Source organism: Rutilus rutilus (genome assembly GCF_951802725.1).
Source record: "Rutilus rutilus genome assembly, chromosome: 18".
Taxonomy (NCBI): domain Eukaryota; kingdom Metazoa; phylum Chordata; class Actinopteri; order Cypriniformes; family Leuciscidae; genus Rutilus; species Rutilus rutilus.
Genome location: NC_140231.1, coordinates 14423852 through 14442961, shown reverse-complemented (window position 1 = coordinate 14442961; position 19110 = coordinate 14423852). Strand labels below are relative to the sequence as shown.

The 19110-nt window shown below is 37.6% G+C and overlaps 1 protein-coding gene across 1 annotated transcript in view; it reads left to right on the top strand.

The window, feature by feature from the left end:
• The window catches only part of ndst1b (N-deacetylase/N-sulfotransferase (heparan glucosaminyl) 1b), a 98785-nt gene extending 85052 nt beyond the window's left edge, over nt 1-13733 (top strand). The window contains exons 11-16 of the mRNA XM_084386931.1: nt 18-141; nt 4294-4468; nt 8009-8179; nt 8270-8379; nt 8877-8979; nt 10969-13733. Of these exons, the coding sequence (XP_084243057.1) occupies nt 18-141; nt 4294-4468; nt 8009-8179; nt 8270-8379; nt 8877-8979; nt 10969-11088 (803 nt within the window). The 3' untranslated portion in view covers nt 11089-13733. The remainder of the gene's footprint in view (nt 1-17; nt 142-4293; nt 4469-8008; nt 8180-8269; nt 8380-8876; nt 8980-10968) is intronic.
• Nucleotides 13734-19110: the final 5377 nt, after the last annotated feature.

Here is a 19110-nt window from a genome sequence, read left to right as displayed (position 1 = left end):
GTCTTGTGTTTGTTCAGGAACTACCGCTCTCTATCTGTTTCTGGGCATGCATTCCGATTTGACCAGTAACTACCCCAGTAAGGAGACCTTTGAAGAAATCCAGTTCTTCAACGGCCGAAACTACCACAAAGGCATTGACTGGTATGTGGTGATATTTTGAACATTAACGTTCCCGCCATACTTTTAACTTTGCCTTGACTACCAGGTTGCCTATATGCTAGTGTACATGTAAAAGTTGACTAAGAAGTAAATGTTTAGGAGATTGAAGGCCTGTTCACACCAAGGATGATAACTATAATGCTAACTATAACTATAAAGTTTTAATAATCGTTCTAATTCTATGAGAATAGGGAAGTCCACACCACAACTGTAGTGATTATGACACAGAAGCCCTGTTTACACCTGGTATTAAGATGTGTTTTGGTCGATCGGATGTGACCTGGTGTTTTAATCCGTCTCTTTTGTCCACTTTCAACTACTTGCGTCCTGACTTCTTAGAGGGAAGGGTTTATGGGCGAGTAAATGTATGGGCTTTTTCAGATCTTTCGATCTAATGGACAAAATAAGCTTGCGCAATTTAGATATGAATGCGACCGGGAACGACAGAAAAACAGACAGAGAGCAGCAGCTTTCATTTCTGCTCTAACAGCCGCAAGACACGACGAATGCTGTGAGTGTGTGTTAGAAAATAGGAATGGTGAGAGAACATTGGTACGTTTTTCAAACCAAACTCGGGTCTCCAGCCGACAAAGTTTAAACCTCGTCTGGCTAGCGCGCTTCCCATAATGTTTACACATTAGGTCAGTAGGCGGAGAGAAGACGGTCTTTTGTGGCTGTTCGACCACATGAGCGTTTACACAAAAGCAATCTGGTCGAATACGTTTTTGACTACCTCTGGAAGTACCTTGTCCACTTGTGATCTGATCGACCAAAACGCATCTTAATACCAGGTGTAAACAGGACCTAAGGAACGATATCGATGGAATTACATTCCGAATAAATTTTTTTCCAGCTTTTCCACCATTCTTGGTGTGAACATGCCTTGACATGTTTGACCTAAATGATTAATTTTAAATAATGAATTATATTGCACTCATGGGCGTGTCCACAACTGTGTCCAGTCAAGTGCTTTCTAGAATGAGAAGGTCCCCTCCCCCTAAACCGACTCATTTTTGCTGCACCCTTGCTTCTTGTTTTCCCTTCCCCTTGTACGTCAGCACAGGCAAGACAACCACATGTTTTCATGGGTTCTTTATAGTAAATAGCTCTTGTAAACTGCTGTGAAGTATATCAATTGTAAAGGTCTGGCATGCTTTGAAGTTAAGAGTATTAGGAGACATGAAGGCTAATGTTCCCATGAGAGGAAAGTGTTATGGGTCATTTCAAAACACAGCACTGCCTTGACTACCAGCTTTTTCTTTTCCTTTCAGTAGTCTGAAATGTAACTAATAGAAAGCAGGTGTCTGATGTACATCTAGTGCCTCTCTCTCTCTCTTCCTGCCTTTCTTTTTCTCTTTAATCAGTTTGTGGAAAAAGGATGGTAGGTGATGGTTCATGTGGTGGTTTGATCGCAAAAACAAGAGACGAAAACAATGCTGATTATAAAGAGGGAGATTCATTTCACCAAACAGAGAAAAACAATGGTGCCGCAACAATAGCGTGCCGCACGAGTGCTATTTTTAGACCGCAAGGCCGCGTGACGTCAGCAACGTAAACCGGAAGGGGGTCAACATAGAAGCGCGCTCGCTTATGATTCATGCTAGTACTGCTTGTTTTCTGCCGGTTATCCCTCAAATAAGAACATGCCGAGTAAACACTGCTGCTATGGAACTTGCAGAAACGACTCCAGACACTATGACCGTCCACATATGAAGGATGTATTCTTTATTCGTTTCCCGAAGCCAAAAACCCAGAGGGATAAATGTGAACTACTTTTTCTGTAGTAAGGAAACAGCCTTAGGGGGGAGGGTAAAATAATTGAGAGAATTTAGATTTGATATTAATTAAAAATTAAGTGTTGTTGGTTGTGACCAAGTAGCATTAGCGATCGCTAAACAAAAAATAAATACATTAATAATAATAATAATATAAATTACCCCCAACAACTATCAGACGTAAGACAACCAGAGGACATAGTATATATGACAGACATAGGGTTGCCAACTGTCCCAAATTAGGCGGGACGTCCCGTATTTTGGGCTTAATTTATTTGTCCCGTGCGTGACCTCCCGTGTCCCGACACTTGAGAATGATCACCGACACCTGTCATCATCCAATCACAGCTTTTTTTAATCACTGTTTTGAGACAAATCATTGTTTGATTTGCGAACATAATCCTCTGCCGTCTGGTTGCTTCCTCTTCAAGCCGGACTCGTCTCGCGCTAACTGTCCACGTTTTGATTTCGGCAAAACAATTTTGGCGAATGCAAACAACGTGATTATTGTTCATGAGTCGAACATCCAGCCACGCAAGAAAAAATTTAATCTACCTGAAGGAATAATATGCTCAAAAAACATTTCTGATTATTATTAATGTTAAAAAAAGCCTTAGAAAGTAAATAGAAAGCTTTTGTAACATTATAAATGTCTTTACTGTCACTTTTGATTAATGTAATGCATCCTTGCTGAATAAAAGTAGGCAATTACTTTCTTTAATTTTCTTCCCAAAAGAATAATCTCCCAAACTTTTGAACTGTAAGCCTATATAATGTTAAAAAGCTTTCTATTTTAGATAAATGCTGCTATTTTGAATGATGGTTTGTTTGTAATGTGACATTTTTTTATGTATGACATTAAAATTATTTTTATAATTAAATACATAAATAGGTAAAGCAATACTAATGTGTTTATGTCTGATAACCTTTTAAACACATATTTAACTGCAGACACTGAAATGACGTACAGTTTTGAGTGTCCCTCATTTTCCTATAAATAACCACGATTGTCCCGTATTTTCCTTTTCTGAAGTTGGCAACCCTAGACAGACAGGACATAGGGTGGTAAAAGAAAGCTTGTTGAAACTGCAAAATGTCACTGTCAGTGGCGTAAGGCGATGTTTTTTGGGGGAGAAATTCTGTCGATAACAATCTACCTCTGGATCAGGTCGGCTCTTTTTCCCGTCTTTTTCAGCCCTCTACACTCAAGCCATCTCTTCAATTGAATATTTGTATGTTCTTCTACTTCTATACCAGTGAATTTGGCACCGGGGACATCATTCTCGGACAGAGTTAGCAGGTTTAGCTCAGTAGACATCTCGTCCGTAAACTGTTTACATGCGTCTAGCATGAGTGACACGCGCGAGTTTGACCCCCCTAGCAACCGTCGCTAGCTTAATGAATATTAATGAGAAAAGGTGACGTATATCGTGCGGTACGCTATTAAACAATTTTTTTTACAGGTGCTGACATGTCTCTCCCATCTGGTTTCCTTCAGAAGTGTTTACTAAATCCTCTCCTTGTATTCTGTAACAAATCCTTCCCTCATGGGTCAAAATGACCCGAAGCCCTAAAATTATATATATATATATAAAAAAAAAAACATTTTTCTTTTTTTCAAAAATCTTTGACAATAATTTGTTTAATTTTTTAATGCAGTTTTTTGGGGGATTATTTTTATTATTTTTATTTATTTATTTATTTATTTATTTATTTATTTTTTAAGTACCTTTTAATGACTATATTTTATCTATAAATAATATAATTTAAGCACATTCCTCACATTCTTTCAACTTAAATTCAAAATAACTCCAATACATGCAATAACCAGCTCAAAATATCTCACATTGGCTTAATTTGGGTGTCTCTGCCGACCTCTTGTGGGAAAAAAATTTTTTTTCATGATTCTTGCCTCTAGATGGCCTTATAGCTCTAAATGGAGCAAATGAGCTGTTCCGCTGGGTCCTAAATCAGTTCTTGAGTTTCTCTCTTCAGTATGTATTCACATACACATGTAGACATTATAATATATTTTGTGGTAAAGTTTTAGCTTTTTTTGTTTTCATTGTGAGCATTTCTTTAGGTTTTTCTATGTGTACTGAAGCATTACTCGCATTCCATTCATTCCTAAGGGGATCAAATTGACCCTGAAGGAAGGATTTGTTACTTTTTTTATTACAACCACATAAACCTCCTCGAATCCAGTCAAATTTGTGTGTGTGTATTCGTGGTTCAAGGTCTTGAACCCCTCCGATGAACACTTCACTTAAAAAAAAAAAGAAAAAAAAGAAGAGTTTCAGGTCAAAATGACCTGAGGGAAGGATGAAATGATATGCTAATTGTTTGTTTTTAATGATAGGTACATGGAGTATTTCCCTCTACCCTCCAACACTAGCTCAGATTTCTACTTCGAGAAAAGTGCCAACTACTTTGACTCTGAGGTCGCGGCCCGGCGAGCTGCTGCTCTTCTGCCCAAAGCCAAAATCATCACCATTCTTATCAACCCAGCTGACAGAGCCTATTCCTGGTATCAGGTCTGTATCTAACTGCTCATGTGTCATCCAGGGTTAGCCATGGCCATGATGCCTGCTCTGGACAGTAGATTAGATCTGCAGAAAATGGAAAAAATATATAATTCGGAGATTATTGTAAATGGCATCATTCTGCTGGGTCCTACAGAGCCCATATTTTACACATGTGTAGCTTATAAATTTTTTCCCAGAAGTCCACCTGTAATGTTAGACACAGTAAGCTGTTTTTGCAGCAGATTTGATTGCATGCTTTGATTCATTGTCATGTTGAAATGTGCACTTCAGCTCCAACTTATGATTTGTTATTCTTAGTTGCCGTTATGATGGCAATCTGTTGCTAGAAATCATTACAAAATTTACATTACATTAAGTGTCATTTGTTAAATTACACTGCCTTTTATCTATTAACACTGGTAAAATACTAATATAGGAAAAATACAGGGCAATGAATACCGTACATTTATGTATTTTATATGATCTATTGTTGATGGGTTATGACAATGATTATTTTATGGTTTTTATTTTGTAATGTGTAGATGGTTAGTACTTAAAGGGCACCTATTATGCCCCCTTTTCACAAGATGTAAAATAAGTCTCTGATGTCCCCTGAGTGTGTATGTGAAGTTTTAGCTCAAAATACCCAACAGATCATTTTTTACAGCATGTTTAAATTGTTACTTTTTGTGGCTCAGAAAAACGCGCCGTTTTAGTGTTTATCCCTTTAAATGCAAATGAGCTGCTGCCGCCGCACAGAGGGCGGAGCTTCACAAGCTCGCGCTCAGAGTCAGGACATTCTCATCTAATGATATCAAAACAGAAACTCGCAGTAGAAGTGTTCATTTTGACCCGGAGTCGGACAATAATGCCCACAGAATCAGACAATATATGCTGTATGGAAATAGAACAGGCATAGTCTAGTTTAATTACAGTTATAACTTATTTTTCATCTTGCTTTTATCCACTATTAATACAAGCCTGTTGTAGCGGACCGCGTCCAAGTGATGGCCAAAAATGTACTGATGAGTTTTATGAAGTTTATTGTACATCACACAAAAGATCAGTTTTACTCCAGAAAATCACCGTAAGAGCTGAATAAACACAGTATAAGAAGTGAGCATTAAAGTCTTATCCATAAAAACTGTACACAAAACACTCGTTACAACTAACAGTAAACAAACATATACACACCTTTTCAGTGGGTGCTTAATAAACTGGTAAACTTTATATCCGTAAAACGACTCGATGAGCTGTCATAAAGTGCGCCCTCTCACTTTCATTTCTGCCATGATCAGTAACGTTAGGCCTGTCGCTCCGGAGACTTTAAGCTGGATCACAAACAGCTGTACTGATCCATCCTCGAGTAACAAGGAGAGCAAATGAAGACTGCTATGTTCATTCTTACATCTTATAGCAAAACACCTCAATCGCTTAGAAGACATTCTTGTCTACAGCTGCTCAAGCGTCGAAACAATGGCGGACTGTGTTTAGCTCACTCAGGGTGGGTCTATGCTAAAACTGCAGTGTCCATCAACAGCGGTGGGAGGGGCTTGTGCAAAAGTACGTCACATTGCCCCGAATCTGAGAATGGGTTGTTCTGAGACAGTGCTTATGATTTGTAGGGATTAAAAAAAAAAAAGTATTTGTATCATTATAGGGTGGTTGTGTACACACACTGCCAACACACATTTATGTTCAAACGCCATGTAAAAGTGAATTTTGCGTAATAGGTGCCCTTTTAGAGTGCATATTATCTCCCTCACCTTTTTGAATGAGCAGCTGAAAGTAGTAAAGCATAGACATTTCGAGATGAAAGTAAAGTTGAATTTCCAGCTTGTTTATAATTAAAATCAGGCATTTAATTCAACTCTTCTTATCTTTCTCCTGCCCATAACAGGAGAAAAAGTCTAAGAACATTAACACATTCAGTATATAGATATAGCTAGTATTGGCACAATAATCCGTTTTTGCCTTTCATTAAACACTGTCATCAGATAAGCAAAATCCAGTATAATTCCGAGTTGCATGATTTATTTTGAGATTTTTTGGGTTTATTCTATATAGACTAGAGCTTTAATTCTCTGCCCGAGCCCGGACATTTCCGATATTTCCCGCCACTGTCCTCGGGCCGGGTCGGGTCGGGCCCTTGATAAAGCACGTCACGTGTCATGCGCAGCGTCTCGTACTCGCACTCGCAGTCTCGCACGCGTGACGCATCACACCTGCTGTGCGTGCTGTAGGCTATTCTGTTGCTATTCTAAGTGCGACATGGATCTTGAAGAAGAAAAGAAAAAAATTAAAACAGGATAATTAACTTTGAGCAAGTTTGGAGGAAAATCGGAGGTATGGACACATTTTAAACTAGTCTTGGGGAGTGACAACATATGTGTTGGCTTTGTCTCGTGCATTAAATGCGCACGCTGCTCAACCTAAAAAAAACGGGGACTTCGACGATGAACAGACAAGCAGTCTTGCCATGACAGAAATTATTATAGTAGTCAGCCTCAGGCCTCAATATCCGCTTTTGTTACTTTTCCAATCCATTCAACTATTTCTGAATAAACAAACAACGCAGTTTGCATGCTTCTTCCTTGTCGCATTAGGTCTATTCATTAAGATAATAATGAATGAATGCACGCACAATTATGAACTTGATAAATGTTACAGATATGTTTTACTATGCACAAACAAATGCCTTTCAACTTACATGTGCAAAATTCAGAATTAAATGAACGTGCTGCAATTTGTACAAAAAGAGAGTCAGTAGCCTAGCCTATACGTGTTTTAGCCATTAAATAAGCACATAGTTTCAAGTTTTGTTTTGAAGAAAGCTTTTCTTTAAAGTGAATTTCGTTTAGTATAAATTGTATCTTAATTTTAATACATTTTTCATCAACCAATTGCCTGGATTTAATACATAAAAAGCAATATAGCAGACATTATAATCATGACATGTAGTCGCCGGCGTGCCGCGGTCACTTACACCATTTGAAACTCGTAACACACGCTGTCACCGAATTTACAAATGTACATCTTGCTTGTTGCTCACACTCATATTATGTTGAAATAACAATATGTTGAAGTAACATTATTAATAATAATAAATCTTTAAGAATATTTGATTGAATGTTGTGCTTGTTCAATTTAATAAAATTAAAACTTTAATTTTGATAATTAAAATAATTGAATATTGAGTGGCCAATTTTTGCTCATTTATTAATAGTATTTATATAATATATATAACTGCGCAGCTCCCCCCTGTAGCCTAAATGAGCACAGCAGCACCTGCTTAAAAACATTCTGGCGCGGCCTGGTTATAACGGCCCACATATTAAAAATGGTCGGGTTTAAATCGGGCTCGGCCTCATTGGCCCGGGGGGCCCGATTTAAGCTCTAATATAGACATGTGATATTAATTCTATTTGTGCAAAAAAAAGGTATAAGTTATAAATTCGATTTTACGTTCATGGGGTGTACTTTCTTTTCCACAGCACTATATTTGTATTATGAATTTGTATATTCATTGCTGTTTTTGCTGTTTTCCAGCACCAGAGGGCCCATGATGATCCTGTGGCTCAGAAATATACATTCCATGATGTCATCACTGCTGGCCGGGACGCGCCCATCAAACTGAGGGTCCTGCAGAGCCGATGTCTGTTGCCCGGACTTTACTCCACACACCTTCAGCGTTGGCTCACACACTATCACCCCAGTCAGGTATTTTGCTAAATGCACGTATGTCCATCAGTACGTTGTGCTTTTTAGAATATTTCTATGACTTACATTAACCTGTTTCTTTCTTCTCAGATCCTGGTCCTGGATGGACAGATGCTGAGGACAGAACCAGCTTCAGTGATGGACAAAATCCAGAAGTTTCTAGGCCTGACAAACACGCTCAACTACCACAAGATCCTTGCGTAAGAAGCTTGTCCTCAAAAGCTCCAAGTTTCTCATTTCTCTTTTATGATTGACAATTAATAGTCATTAATATGCTGTACATTATTGAGCACCTGAAGTGTTTTGTTTGAAGCTGCTTTGAAGTGTTTCACAGTAGTCTCCTCATCTTGATGGATCCCATTAGTCTGACAGGATCACAAGAGCGCTTGTTAATTCCCAGCCTTCTCTACCACCTCATGTACACTCTTTCTTTTCACTCCACCCCTACCACTTGTCTCTCTTTCTCTCTCTATCTGTCCTCTGTCTTTTCATGCTGTATCACATAATCTCATAAGCAGTAACATCTGCCAGCCACATCTCCCACTGGACAATAAAGATGGTTTGTCCTGTGGCAGCCTCTCTGGAGGCCTTGCTGTGCTCCATCTGTCTGTTATGTTCCCTTCTGATTAGGCTGATGTTGAAACATTGCCGTTTTTAGCTGCCTGTCCTCCATTTTGTCCCTTCTTTCTTGCTGCAGGTTCGACCCGAAGAAGGGCTTCTGGTGTCAGCTGCTAGATGGAGGGAAGACCAAATGCCTGGGGAAGAGTAAGGGTAGAAGATATCCTGACATGGACATTGATGTGAGATTATGATTCTAGTTCATATTCCTGTTTTGGTTAAAAAACAAATCTAGTCTTTTTCGGGTTTGATTGACATTGCAAAGAGAAAAAAGCTTGTTCATACAGGTGACAAACATGTTTTGGCATATTTTACTCTGATCTCTTTAGTTGTTTAATATCTCAATAGCAAAAATTGCATGAAACATGATTTTTAAAAATATACTACTGTACAAAAGTTTGGGGTCGGTTAGATTTTTTTTTTTTTTTTTTTAAAGAAGTCTCTTATGTTCACCAAGGCTGCATGTATTTTATCAAAATTACAATGAAAACACAAATATAGTGAAATATTATTGCCATTTAAAATAACTATTTGTCTAATTGAATATATTTGAAATATGTCATTTTCAGCATCATTACTCCAGTCTTCAGTCACATGGTCCTTTAGAAATCATTATAATAGGCTGATTTGGTGCTCAAGAAACATTTATTATTATCAATGTTGAAAACAGTTGTGCTGCTTAATATTTTTATGGAGAAGCCTTTGATACCTTTTGTTCAGGATTCTAAGATGGATAAAAGGTTTACAAAAAAAACAGCATTTATTCGAAATAGAAATCTTTTGTAACTTTAAAAATGCCTTTACTATTTTTTTGTGTCCTTGCTGAATAAAAGTATTAATAGAAAAAAAAAAAATGTATCAACCCGGTTGTCTAAATGGTCATATCAGATTTTAAAATAAAGATTAATAACCAATACAATCATATAGATTAACATCTAAAATCCAGTTAAATCCAGATAATTAGAATCGTGCCCTACAGTATTTCCTGTTGAATATTCAGTTTTATTCAGAAATGTCACATTACAGAAATTAAATTTATTTTGAATGATGTTTTAATACAACATTTTTAGTTTTCAGTAAGACTATTTGCAGCCACTGAATTCTTCTCATTACTTCAGGGTCATTCAGACTGGTGTATTTTCTAGAAGGGCCCAGCTTCAGTCAGTATCTTTTAACAGAGTATGATAAAGAGAGGCTCAGTCGAATGCCGAAGACCTTGATGTTACCTTGAGGCTTCTTGGCAGACACATCAAAGTTAATGAGGGGTGAAAGAACAGGCTGATGTGTCGTGGCTTTGCAGACGCAGTCGCAGCAGCAGCACTCCTGGAAAAAAAGAGCTTTCGTTTGAGTTGTTATTTAACACACACACACACACACACACACACACACACAGCAGTGGCTAAAGGTTCATGACCTTTTCTAGGCCAGAGGCGTTTGGTCTAATATCCAGTCAAAAATATTTAGCTGTTTAGCATGAGGGTATAATAAGCCATTTTAAAAGTAGATTATGATGATGTTTGAATAAATGAAAATCAGTTCCTGCTCGTTTCACATTTACACCATCATTTCCTCTCCACTATATATTGTTCCTGTCAATAAGTGACAAAAGTCAAAAATAAAATAGTGTACTATATTAATCAATCAGTATGTATTCAATATGTATTCATGTGGTCAGTAAATGATTTGTGATTAAAAAATCTGTCCGATATAAAAGTCCAGTAATGATTTCCATATGATTGCTGATAAATGGCTGAGATTAAAATTCTAATCTGTTTAGGCTAAATAAATTTATAATAATACACTGACTAATAACTCAAAATAATGTGTGAAAGAATAAGTGAATTTTGACATCACACCATTATAATGTACTAAAGTGTTAAAATTGATATTTATTTTGACATTTGCCAAAGATTACATTTTTTTAAAATGTATTAAATGATTAGTGTTTTTAAAGATTAATTTTAACTGAATGTCCGATAATAGCATAGCTAATCTAAATGTAAAAATGATAACAGACATGCACACATGTAGATATGCATGTGTGTGTATATATGCATGTATGTCTATTGACCTTTCATGCTAGACACAATAAAAAAGCCCACACATAGCTTTAGCATGACATGTACATTACATGTTGGTAGAGAAACTGACCCCATCCTCTTCCTCCACAGTCTCGGACCTTCCTGAGAGAGTATTACCATGAGCACAACATTGAGCTCTCCAAGCTGCTGTACAAAATGGGCCAGCCGTTGCCTAGCTGGCTGAGGGAGGAGCTACTCCAAAGCAGGTAACCTGAGGAGGGGGGTGGGGACACAATGGTCAGACTCGGACACCCCTCCTTCTGCTCTTAAGGGGACTTGCCCTCTTGTCCACCCCTGTCAGCCGCCGGCCACGGTCGGTCAAGTCTTCTTCAGCGGCTTCGAGGACCTTCAGAACTGAGCTTCTAGAGGACACGACGGAGCGGTAAAGAAAGATGGGCTTGGATGCGCTAGTGGCTCTGTTCCGTTTTGGAGAACAGTGATGTGCCCAGGATATAGCCTTGAGGTACACCTGCCACAAATCTTGTCTCAAACATGGGATCACAACGGGAGGCTTCCAAAAGACATTCTACTTCTCTGGTGTGTTGAAGTACCAGAGAGACGTAGTGTCAGAACAAATGGACATGCAATATGGGAGAGGAGGCACATATCTCTTTTGACAGAGCCGTAGGACACACACAAGTCCACAACAGATAAATAAGTGCCAGGGTGGTACCTTAAAGTCAGACTTTCTTTGTTTTCTTGGTTAAATCTTATTTTAACACTCATTTCATGTGTTGTGTTGCACAACACAAGGCTGTTCGCCTTGTAGTTTCATTCTTCTGTTTTAAAAGTTTTTTTTATTTCATGGATATTGAGCCCATTCGTTACAGCTGCACCCTCCGGGCTTAAAATGTGACATTTAAAGGTGAAATTTCATTACAATGTATTTATGGCTATTAGTTGCGAATCCACAGGACAGCTTAATAATGCGTGATAAATTGTGGTACTAAAACACAGATAAGCTACATCCATAATCAATGTGACTGTAAATATGAAACTGTAAAAAATCTGGGTATTTTGTTGGCCCGTTATATGTGCAGTAACTGCCTTAATGCAGCTTTATCAAGCCAATTACGGTTAAATTCACTAAAGTATACAAGCTTGATGTGTTCTGATCGCCCTCGAGGGGTGGATCTTTTTAATCGTAATTCGAATGATGAATGTCCCTGTGAGAACTGGACCCATGTGTTATTTTAGCATTATATCACAAATCTCACCGGAGCATTAAGTAAGGGTATTGCCGTTTTAATAGTGATTCATAAAACCTGCCCGCCAGTAATCTTTTATCACCTGTATTTTTTTATCTTTTTTTTTTTAATGAATGTTTTACCCATTTTTCCGTTTTTTTTATTTTTTTTATGTGATTGTTTTAGCATATCACAACATCTAATCACTTTTCATTCAGGGTTGTCATCAGAATGTGTCCTGGAATGTATTCCCTCTGCCAAGAGACCATTTTAAAAGGCCATTTTATATGACTTGTGTTCTGTAGGAACTGTTGACTGCTACTGAACCGTAGGAATTACACCCATGAATGTAAGCAAGGAATTAGGATGCTATATAATAGACACGATGCCTTTTCAGTGGCAGGCATGGCGATCCATGGAAAGCTCCACAAAGCCCCTTAACCCAGTCCCTGGGGCTGAATTAAACCACTGCGCTAATGGATTTCATTTCTCTTGCTGCCGAAATGAGAAGTCATGGAACGGACCCAAATCTCATTTTATGTATAACATAAAATTAATTGGTTTTAATTTTGCTCCCTTCTGTTTTTTATTTGTCTTTGAAAGGTTTTTGTGCACTTTCATTCGTACTTCCATGCACAATTACATCAGACTCACTTTGCGCAGCATATATCAGTCTCCTCTAACAGCTGTGTGCCTCTATAGACGTTTGGCGTTCCGATTCAAGTGCGTCCTTCGGTCAAGTATTTCATGATGAGAAGGCGCCAAAAAGTACAATGTCTGATGAGAAATCACCCCTGATATTCCCTGCTTTAGGATGGAAGGGGTCTGGCAATATTACAGTTGGAGAAGTGACAGTATCTCAGAGCGTTTATTTTCTATAATATAGATCTTATTTGTAAAAAAAAAAGAAAAAACTGTACAACCCTTCAATTTCTTCATTGACCTCAAAGTATGATGCTTGAGAAGCACAATATTTGTGTTGTTGACCAAGGAGTGGAAAAGCGTACAATGCCAGGATATCACTTCCCACAAAGGTTTTGCAACAGTCCACAGGAAGACGTTTGGGTGCACAGAGCATTTTTGTATTACCAGTAGCTTTTACAGGTAGTTTTACTGGGTCTTGGTTAAAATATAAGTAGTTTACAACTGTCTGCGGTACAGAATCATGCACCTTACATGCTGCTTTCGTATTCTTCATAATCACACACACGTAAACGTTCATTTTCTCTATATCATTTGGTATTTCTGCTCCCAAACCCACAACTGACGTCTAATAATGCAATATCGTGTGTCCTGGTAAAATGGGATGTTTTGTACCAAGCACAAATTATGTTTAAATAAAATTTCTGTCAGAGTGTACAGAACCTGTTTTTTTTTTTTTTTTTTTATGAATGGAACAGAGAAATTATAAAATATGAATGAACTAGTTATAATTTGTTTTTATACATCGACACACTCACAGACGTGCAGAGGGTCCCAATGACCTTCACACTGCCAATATTGTGCTTTCTGTATCATAATGTAGGGTATCAATAGGTAGAATAAAGTAACTGTAAGGAAATAATCATCTGGACTGTACAATCAAACCTACTGTTGTTAATATTTTTTATTGTTGGTAGCCAATATTTTTGTGATTAATTTGCAAATAAAGAAACCACTGTCTTTTTAGTTCTTTGTCTTTTTTTATGTTATTAAGTACAAATATACAGTAGGTTTCATATGTACATATGGATACTGGGATGGGATAGGCTCCAGCCATATGATTTTTCATAGGTTATATATATATATATATATATATATATATATATATATATATATACACTCACCTAAAGGATTATTAGGAACACCTGTTCAATTTCTCATTAATGCAATTATCTAATCAACCAATCACATGGCAGTTGCTTCAATGCATTTAGGGGTGTAGTCCTGGTCAAGACAATCTCCTGAACTCCAAACTGAATGTCAGAATGGGAAAGAAAGGTGATTTAAGCAATTTTGAGCGTGGCATGGTTGTTGGTGCCAGACGGGCCGATCTGAGTATTTCACAATCTGCTCAGTTACTGGGATTTTCACGCACAACCATTTCTAGGGTTTACAAAGAATGGTGTGAAAAGGGAAAAACATCCAGCATGCGGCAGTCCTGTGGGCGAAAATGCCTTGTTGATGCTAGAGGTCAGAGGAGAATGGGCCGACTGATTCAAGCTGATAGAAGAGCAACTTTGACTGAAATAACCACTCGTTACAACCGAGGTATGCAGCAAAGCATTTGTGAAGCCACAACACGCACAACCTTGAGGCGGATGGGCTACAACAGCAGAAGACCCCACCGGGTACCACTCATCTCCACTACAAATAGGAAAAAGAGGCTACAATTTGCACGAGCTCACCAAAATTGGACAGTTGAAGACTGGAAAAATGTTGCCTGGTCTGATGAGTCTCGATTTCTGTTGAGACATTCAGATGGTAGAGTCAGAATTTGGCGTAAACAGAATGAGAACATGGATCCATCATGCCTTGTTACCACTCTGCAGACTGGTGGTGGTGGTGTAATGGTGTGGGGGATGTTTTCTTGGCACACTTTAGGCCCCTTAGTGCCAATTGGGCATCGTTTAAATGCCACGGCCTACCTGAGCATTGTTTCTGACAATGTCCATCCCTTTATGACCACTATGTACCCATCCTCTGATGGCTACTTCCAGCAGGATAATGCACCATGTCACAAAGCTCGAATCATTTCAAATTGGTTACTTGAACATGACAATGAGTTCACTGTACTAAAATGGCCCCCACAGTCACCAGATCTTAACCCAATAGAGCATCTTTGGGATGTGGTGGAACGGGAGCTTCGTGCCCTGGATGTGCATCCCACAAATCTCCATCAACTGCAAGATGCTATCCTATCAATATGGGCCAACATTTCTAAAGAATGCTTTCAGCACCTTGTTGAATCAATGCCACGTAGAATTAAGGCAGTTCTGAAGGCAAAAGGGGGTCAAACACAGTATTAGTATGGTGTTCCTAATAATCCTTTAGGTGAGTGTGTGTGTGTGTGTATATATATATATATATATATATATACACACACACACACACTCTTACACACAACACACACTCGGGTTGGACAATGAAACTGAAATGCCTGGTTTTAGTCTACAATAATTTATTATTAGTATGGTGTTTGGCCTCCTTTTGATACAAGATACAATTCCTTCACAGTGGCCAGAGTGATTCTGAGCCATTCCTCTTCCAGAACAGTGGCCAGGTCACTATGTGATGCTGCTGGAGGGAAACGTTTTCTGACTTGTTCCTCCAAATTATCCCAAAGTTGCTCAAAAATATTTAGATCTGGTGACTGTGCAGGCCATGGGAGATGTTCAACTTCGTATTATCATGCTGACACTCAGCACCCCCTTCAGGGTACAATGTTTGAACCATTAGGTGCACATGGTCCTCCAGAATGGTTTGGTAGTCCTTGGCAGTGCCCATCAAGCACAGTAGGGAATGCCATGATATTGCAGCCCAAACCATCACTGATCCACCCCTGTGCTTCACTCTGGGCAGCGACAGTCCTGGTGTTAAGCCTCTTTAGGGCTTCTCCACACCGTAACTCCCACGGATGTGGGAAAGACAGTGAAGGTGGACTCATCAGAGAACAACACATGTTTCACATTGTCCACAGTCCAAGATTTGCAATGTTTGTACCAATGAAAGCAACATTTGGCATTGGCACAAGTGACCAAAGTTTGGCTATAGCAGCCCGACCATGAATATGGAGTTCCTGATGAACCGTTTGGTGGAAACAGGAGAGTTGAGGTGCGCATTTGATCCTGCAGAGAGTTGGGCAGCTGTGGTTTTATGTTTTTTTGGATACAATCCAGGTTAGTACCTGGACATCACTTTCAGACAGCTTCCTCTTGCGTCGACAGTTACTCTGTTGGATGTGGTATGTCCTCGTGTGGTGGCATGCTAACATTGGATACCATAGCTCTTGATACACCAAAGACGGTCACATATGAGCCACCAACAATTTGTCCTCTTTTGAACTCTGATATGTCTCCCATTATGTTGTGTGGATTGCAATATTTTATGTACAGCTGTGCTATTGCTCTGCTAATTCAACCTTCACACTCTGCTCTGACTGATGGAATGTAAAATCAGTGAAGATTGGTCACCAGGCGGCGCATATATAGGTGTGAAACCTCCAACACTGAGCAATTTTGAAGTGAATTGTTATCTAGTGCGGGTAAGGAAAGAGAAGAGAGCAATAATGAGTAATGACACTTTATAAATAATAGGACTTAATGTAGAATTTTGTGATTATCACCACCTTCTCCTCTAAGGTGATTTTAATCCTTTATTTCATTTTTTATTGTTTATTTGGAAAAGCTAAACAATAAAAAAAAATGAAATAAAGGATTCGAATCACCTTGAAATTATGAAATTAACACGCATCAGCACCATTATTTTTTACAATTATTTTTATTATATATTTTATGTTAAGAATAATGACCAATTACAGCCTGACATTTCTCTTTAACCCAAAACAGGCAACGTGACCTGGGAGTCACATAGTTTTTATTGTCTTTTTTGGGGCATAAGAACGAATTTTTCATCAAATCCTTTTATCATTTATCACAGCCAAAGTTTTTTGTGATAAATTAGTCAGCCTGACCTAAATCCAACATGGCTACCGGTGGTGCAGGACATTCAGATTTTGAGGAAAGTAAATATTTATAGAAAGAAAAATATTAATAATACTGCTAACATTAATTGTGAACATTGTCTTAAGGTGCTGAAGAAGAAAATGTATTATTATGTTGTTCATGTTGTTATTTAGCACGTTTTGAAATATATGTGACTCCTGAGTCACGTTGCCTGTTTAGGGTATAAAAAAGGGATTAACCCTAATTTTGACCATCTTTGTATTTTGGGGTTTTAATTCACTATATTACAATTAAATCCTAATCTAATCATGACAAACTATATATCGTTGGAAAGGTCTAAGACTCCTAAATAGATATTTCAGCACTGTTTTTTGTTGTTTGGAGTTCTGGCGTTTGTCACAAAAAGTCGACGCACACACTTTTAATAATTTAAACTTTGGCTTTCATGCTAAAAGTTCACAATAAAACATATAATCTAGTATTTGTCAATAAAAAATAAAATTATATTATCCTCTAAAAAGTATAATAATATATATTATCCTCTAAAATATATTATCTTTTTTATTACATCACATATTTTAGTAGTTATCATAAATTAGGTATCATTTGAAAGCTTACAAACTCAGAATTCATCCTGTGAAAACCGTTTTGAAATTGGACGTTGCGTTACCATAGAAAGGTTTTTTTTTTTTTTTACCATAGAAATCATGTTTCATAATTTATGATCAAAACCTTTTCTAATCTTGACAAAATGTTGTCAGAAAGGTCTGAGTCTCAAGGTTCGATATTTTGTGACAGAAGTGATATTTGGACAGAAATGTATTAATTAGTTACGGCAGAATGCATACAATTAAATTTAATGGAACGTATGTCACCCGGTGGCTATTTTTGGTATTACGCCTAAACAAAATCTCATGGGAACTTCAAGTTTTGTGACATCAACTTTTGGAACACAACATGGTTAGATATATGGCTTTGATTTTATATTAATTTTAGAGTAAAAAATATTTTGTAAAATAGATATTTTATATAAACGAATATTAAGTACAGTATATTTGATTTACTGTAAATTTAAACTTCCGTAACTTTTTCATACTTTAAATTTTTTTTTTTAAGTGCTTTCACTTCAGCAATAATCTGCTGAGTGTTTTCTTTAAAACAAGACCAAACTTAGGTCTATACCCAAAAGCATTTTTGAATTGCAACCATTTAAGTTTGAATAGTGCATTTTAATATCCATTCTCAAAAAGGGGGTGACAGTTAAGGGGTTAAAGTAGCCTACCATTTTGATGGTATTTTTCACAGGCTGAATCTTGAGTTCGTAAGCTTTCGAATGATATATAATTTGTCAACATTAGATCAGACGAAGTATAGGATATAATTGTTTTAAACATGCAGTGGAAAGTGGGCCAGTAACAGTTAACAAATTAATGACTTAACTTGGTCCTTTTTTTATACCCTAATCAGGCAACGTGACCTGGGCGTCACAACTCATAAAATCCAAAATATATCAAATATTTTAAAAATTATTTTGGATATGTTTTACTTAAGTCCAGATGATATAAAAAATGACATGAAATTATTTTTTGCTTATCATTTTCCACTCTTGCCTGTTTAAGGGTTAAAACGGAACAAATATAGCCTACGATATTTTGGATACAAATTCTAGGGCTTTGGATGCCAAAATAGCCTTTTGTATACCTTCACATGGATGTAATTTTATGTCACCGAAAATGTTTATCTTCATTCTCAAAAGAAGCCTCTTTCCATGCGGATTAGCAGACTTACAGCTGATCCTTGTCCCATGAAACATTGGCGTGTCGCTGGTTGGTTTGATATTTAAAACAAACATAAACTACAGCTGCATCTCAATCTGTCAGCAGCGGCAGGGCATCTGTGAGCATGGCTTGCATCCACATCACACACTCATCAAAGCAGAGTGCATATTGGCCAGAGCTGTACACTCCATCATTCTGACACTGCCAATGAGCCGCTACATTAACCACAGACTGTTCATTTACATTTGGAAGGCTGAACACTGTATGGCCACAGTATATATGGCTTGTGTGATTTGTTTTAGTACATGAACGTGCAATATAGATGCATGTGCTGTCCTAGAAGACATTCGTCATTTTAATGAAGTCTCTTACTTTTTGGAGTATTAAACCATACGGTCAGAAGGGTGTAGCCTATGGATGGTGAAATTGGTTGTTAGCTGTGATTTAATGTTGGGGAAGTTTCCAATAACAGCGTAATATGTATCATATACATACTTGTTGCAACATGACACTGGGAAAAAAGAAACTGAAAAGAAATATCTCTTGCTGCTTACAAACAGTATTTTTGTTGACTCTTACAAAAAAAAAAAAATTATTTCATGA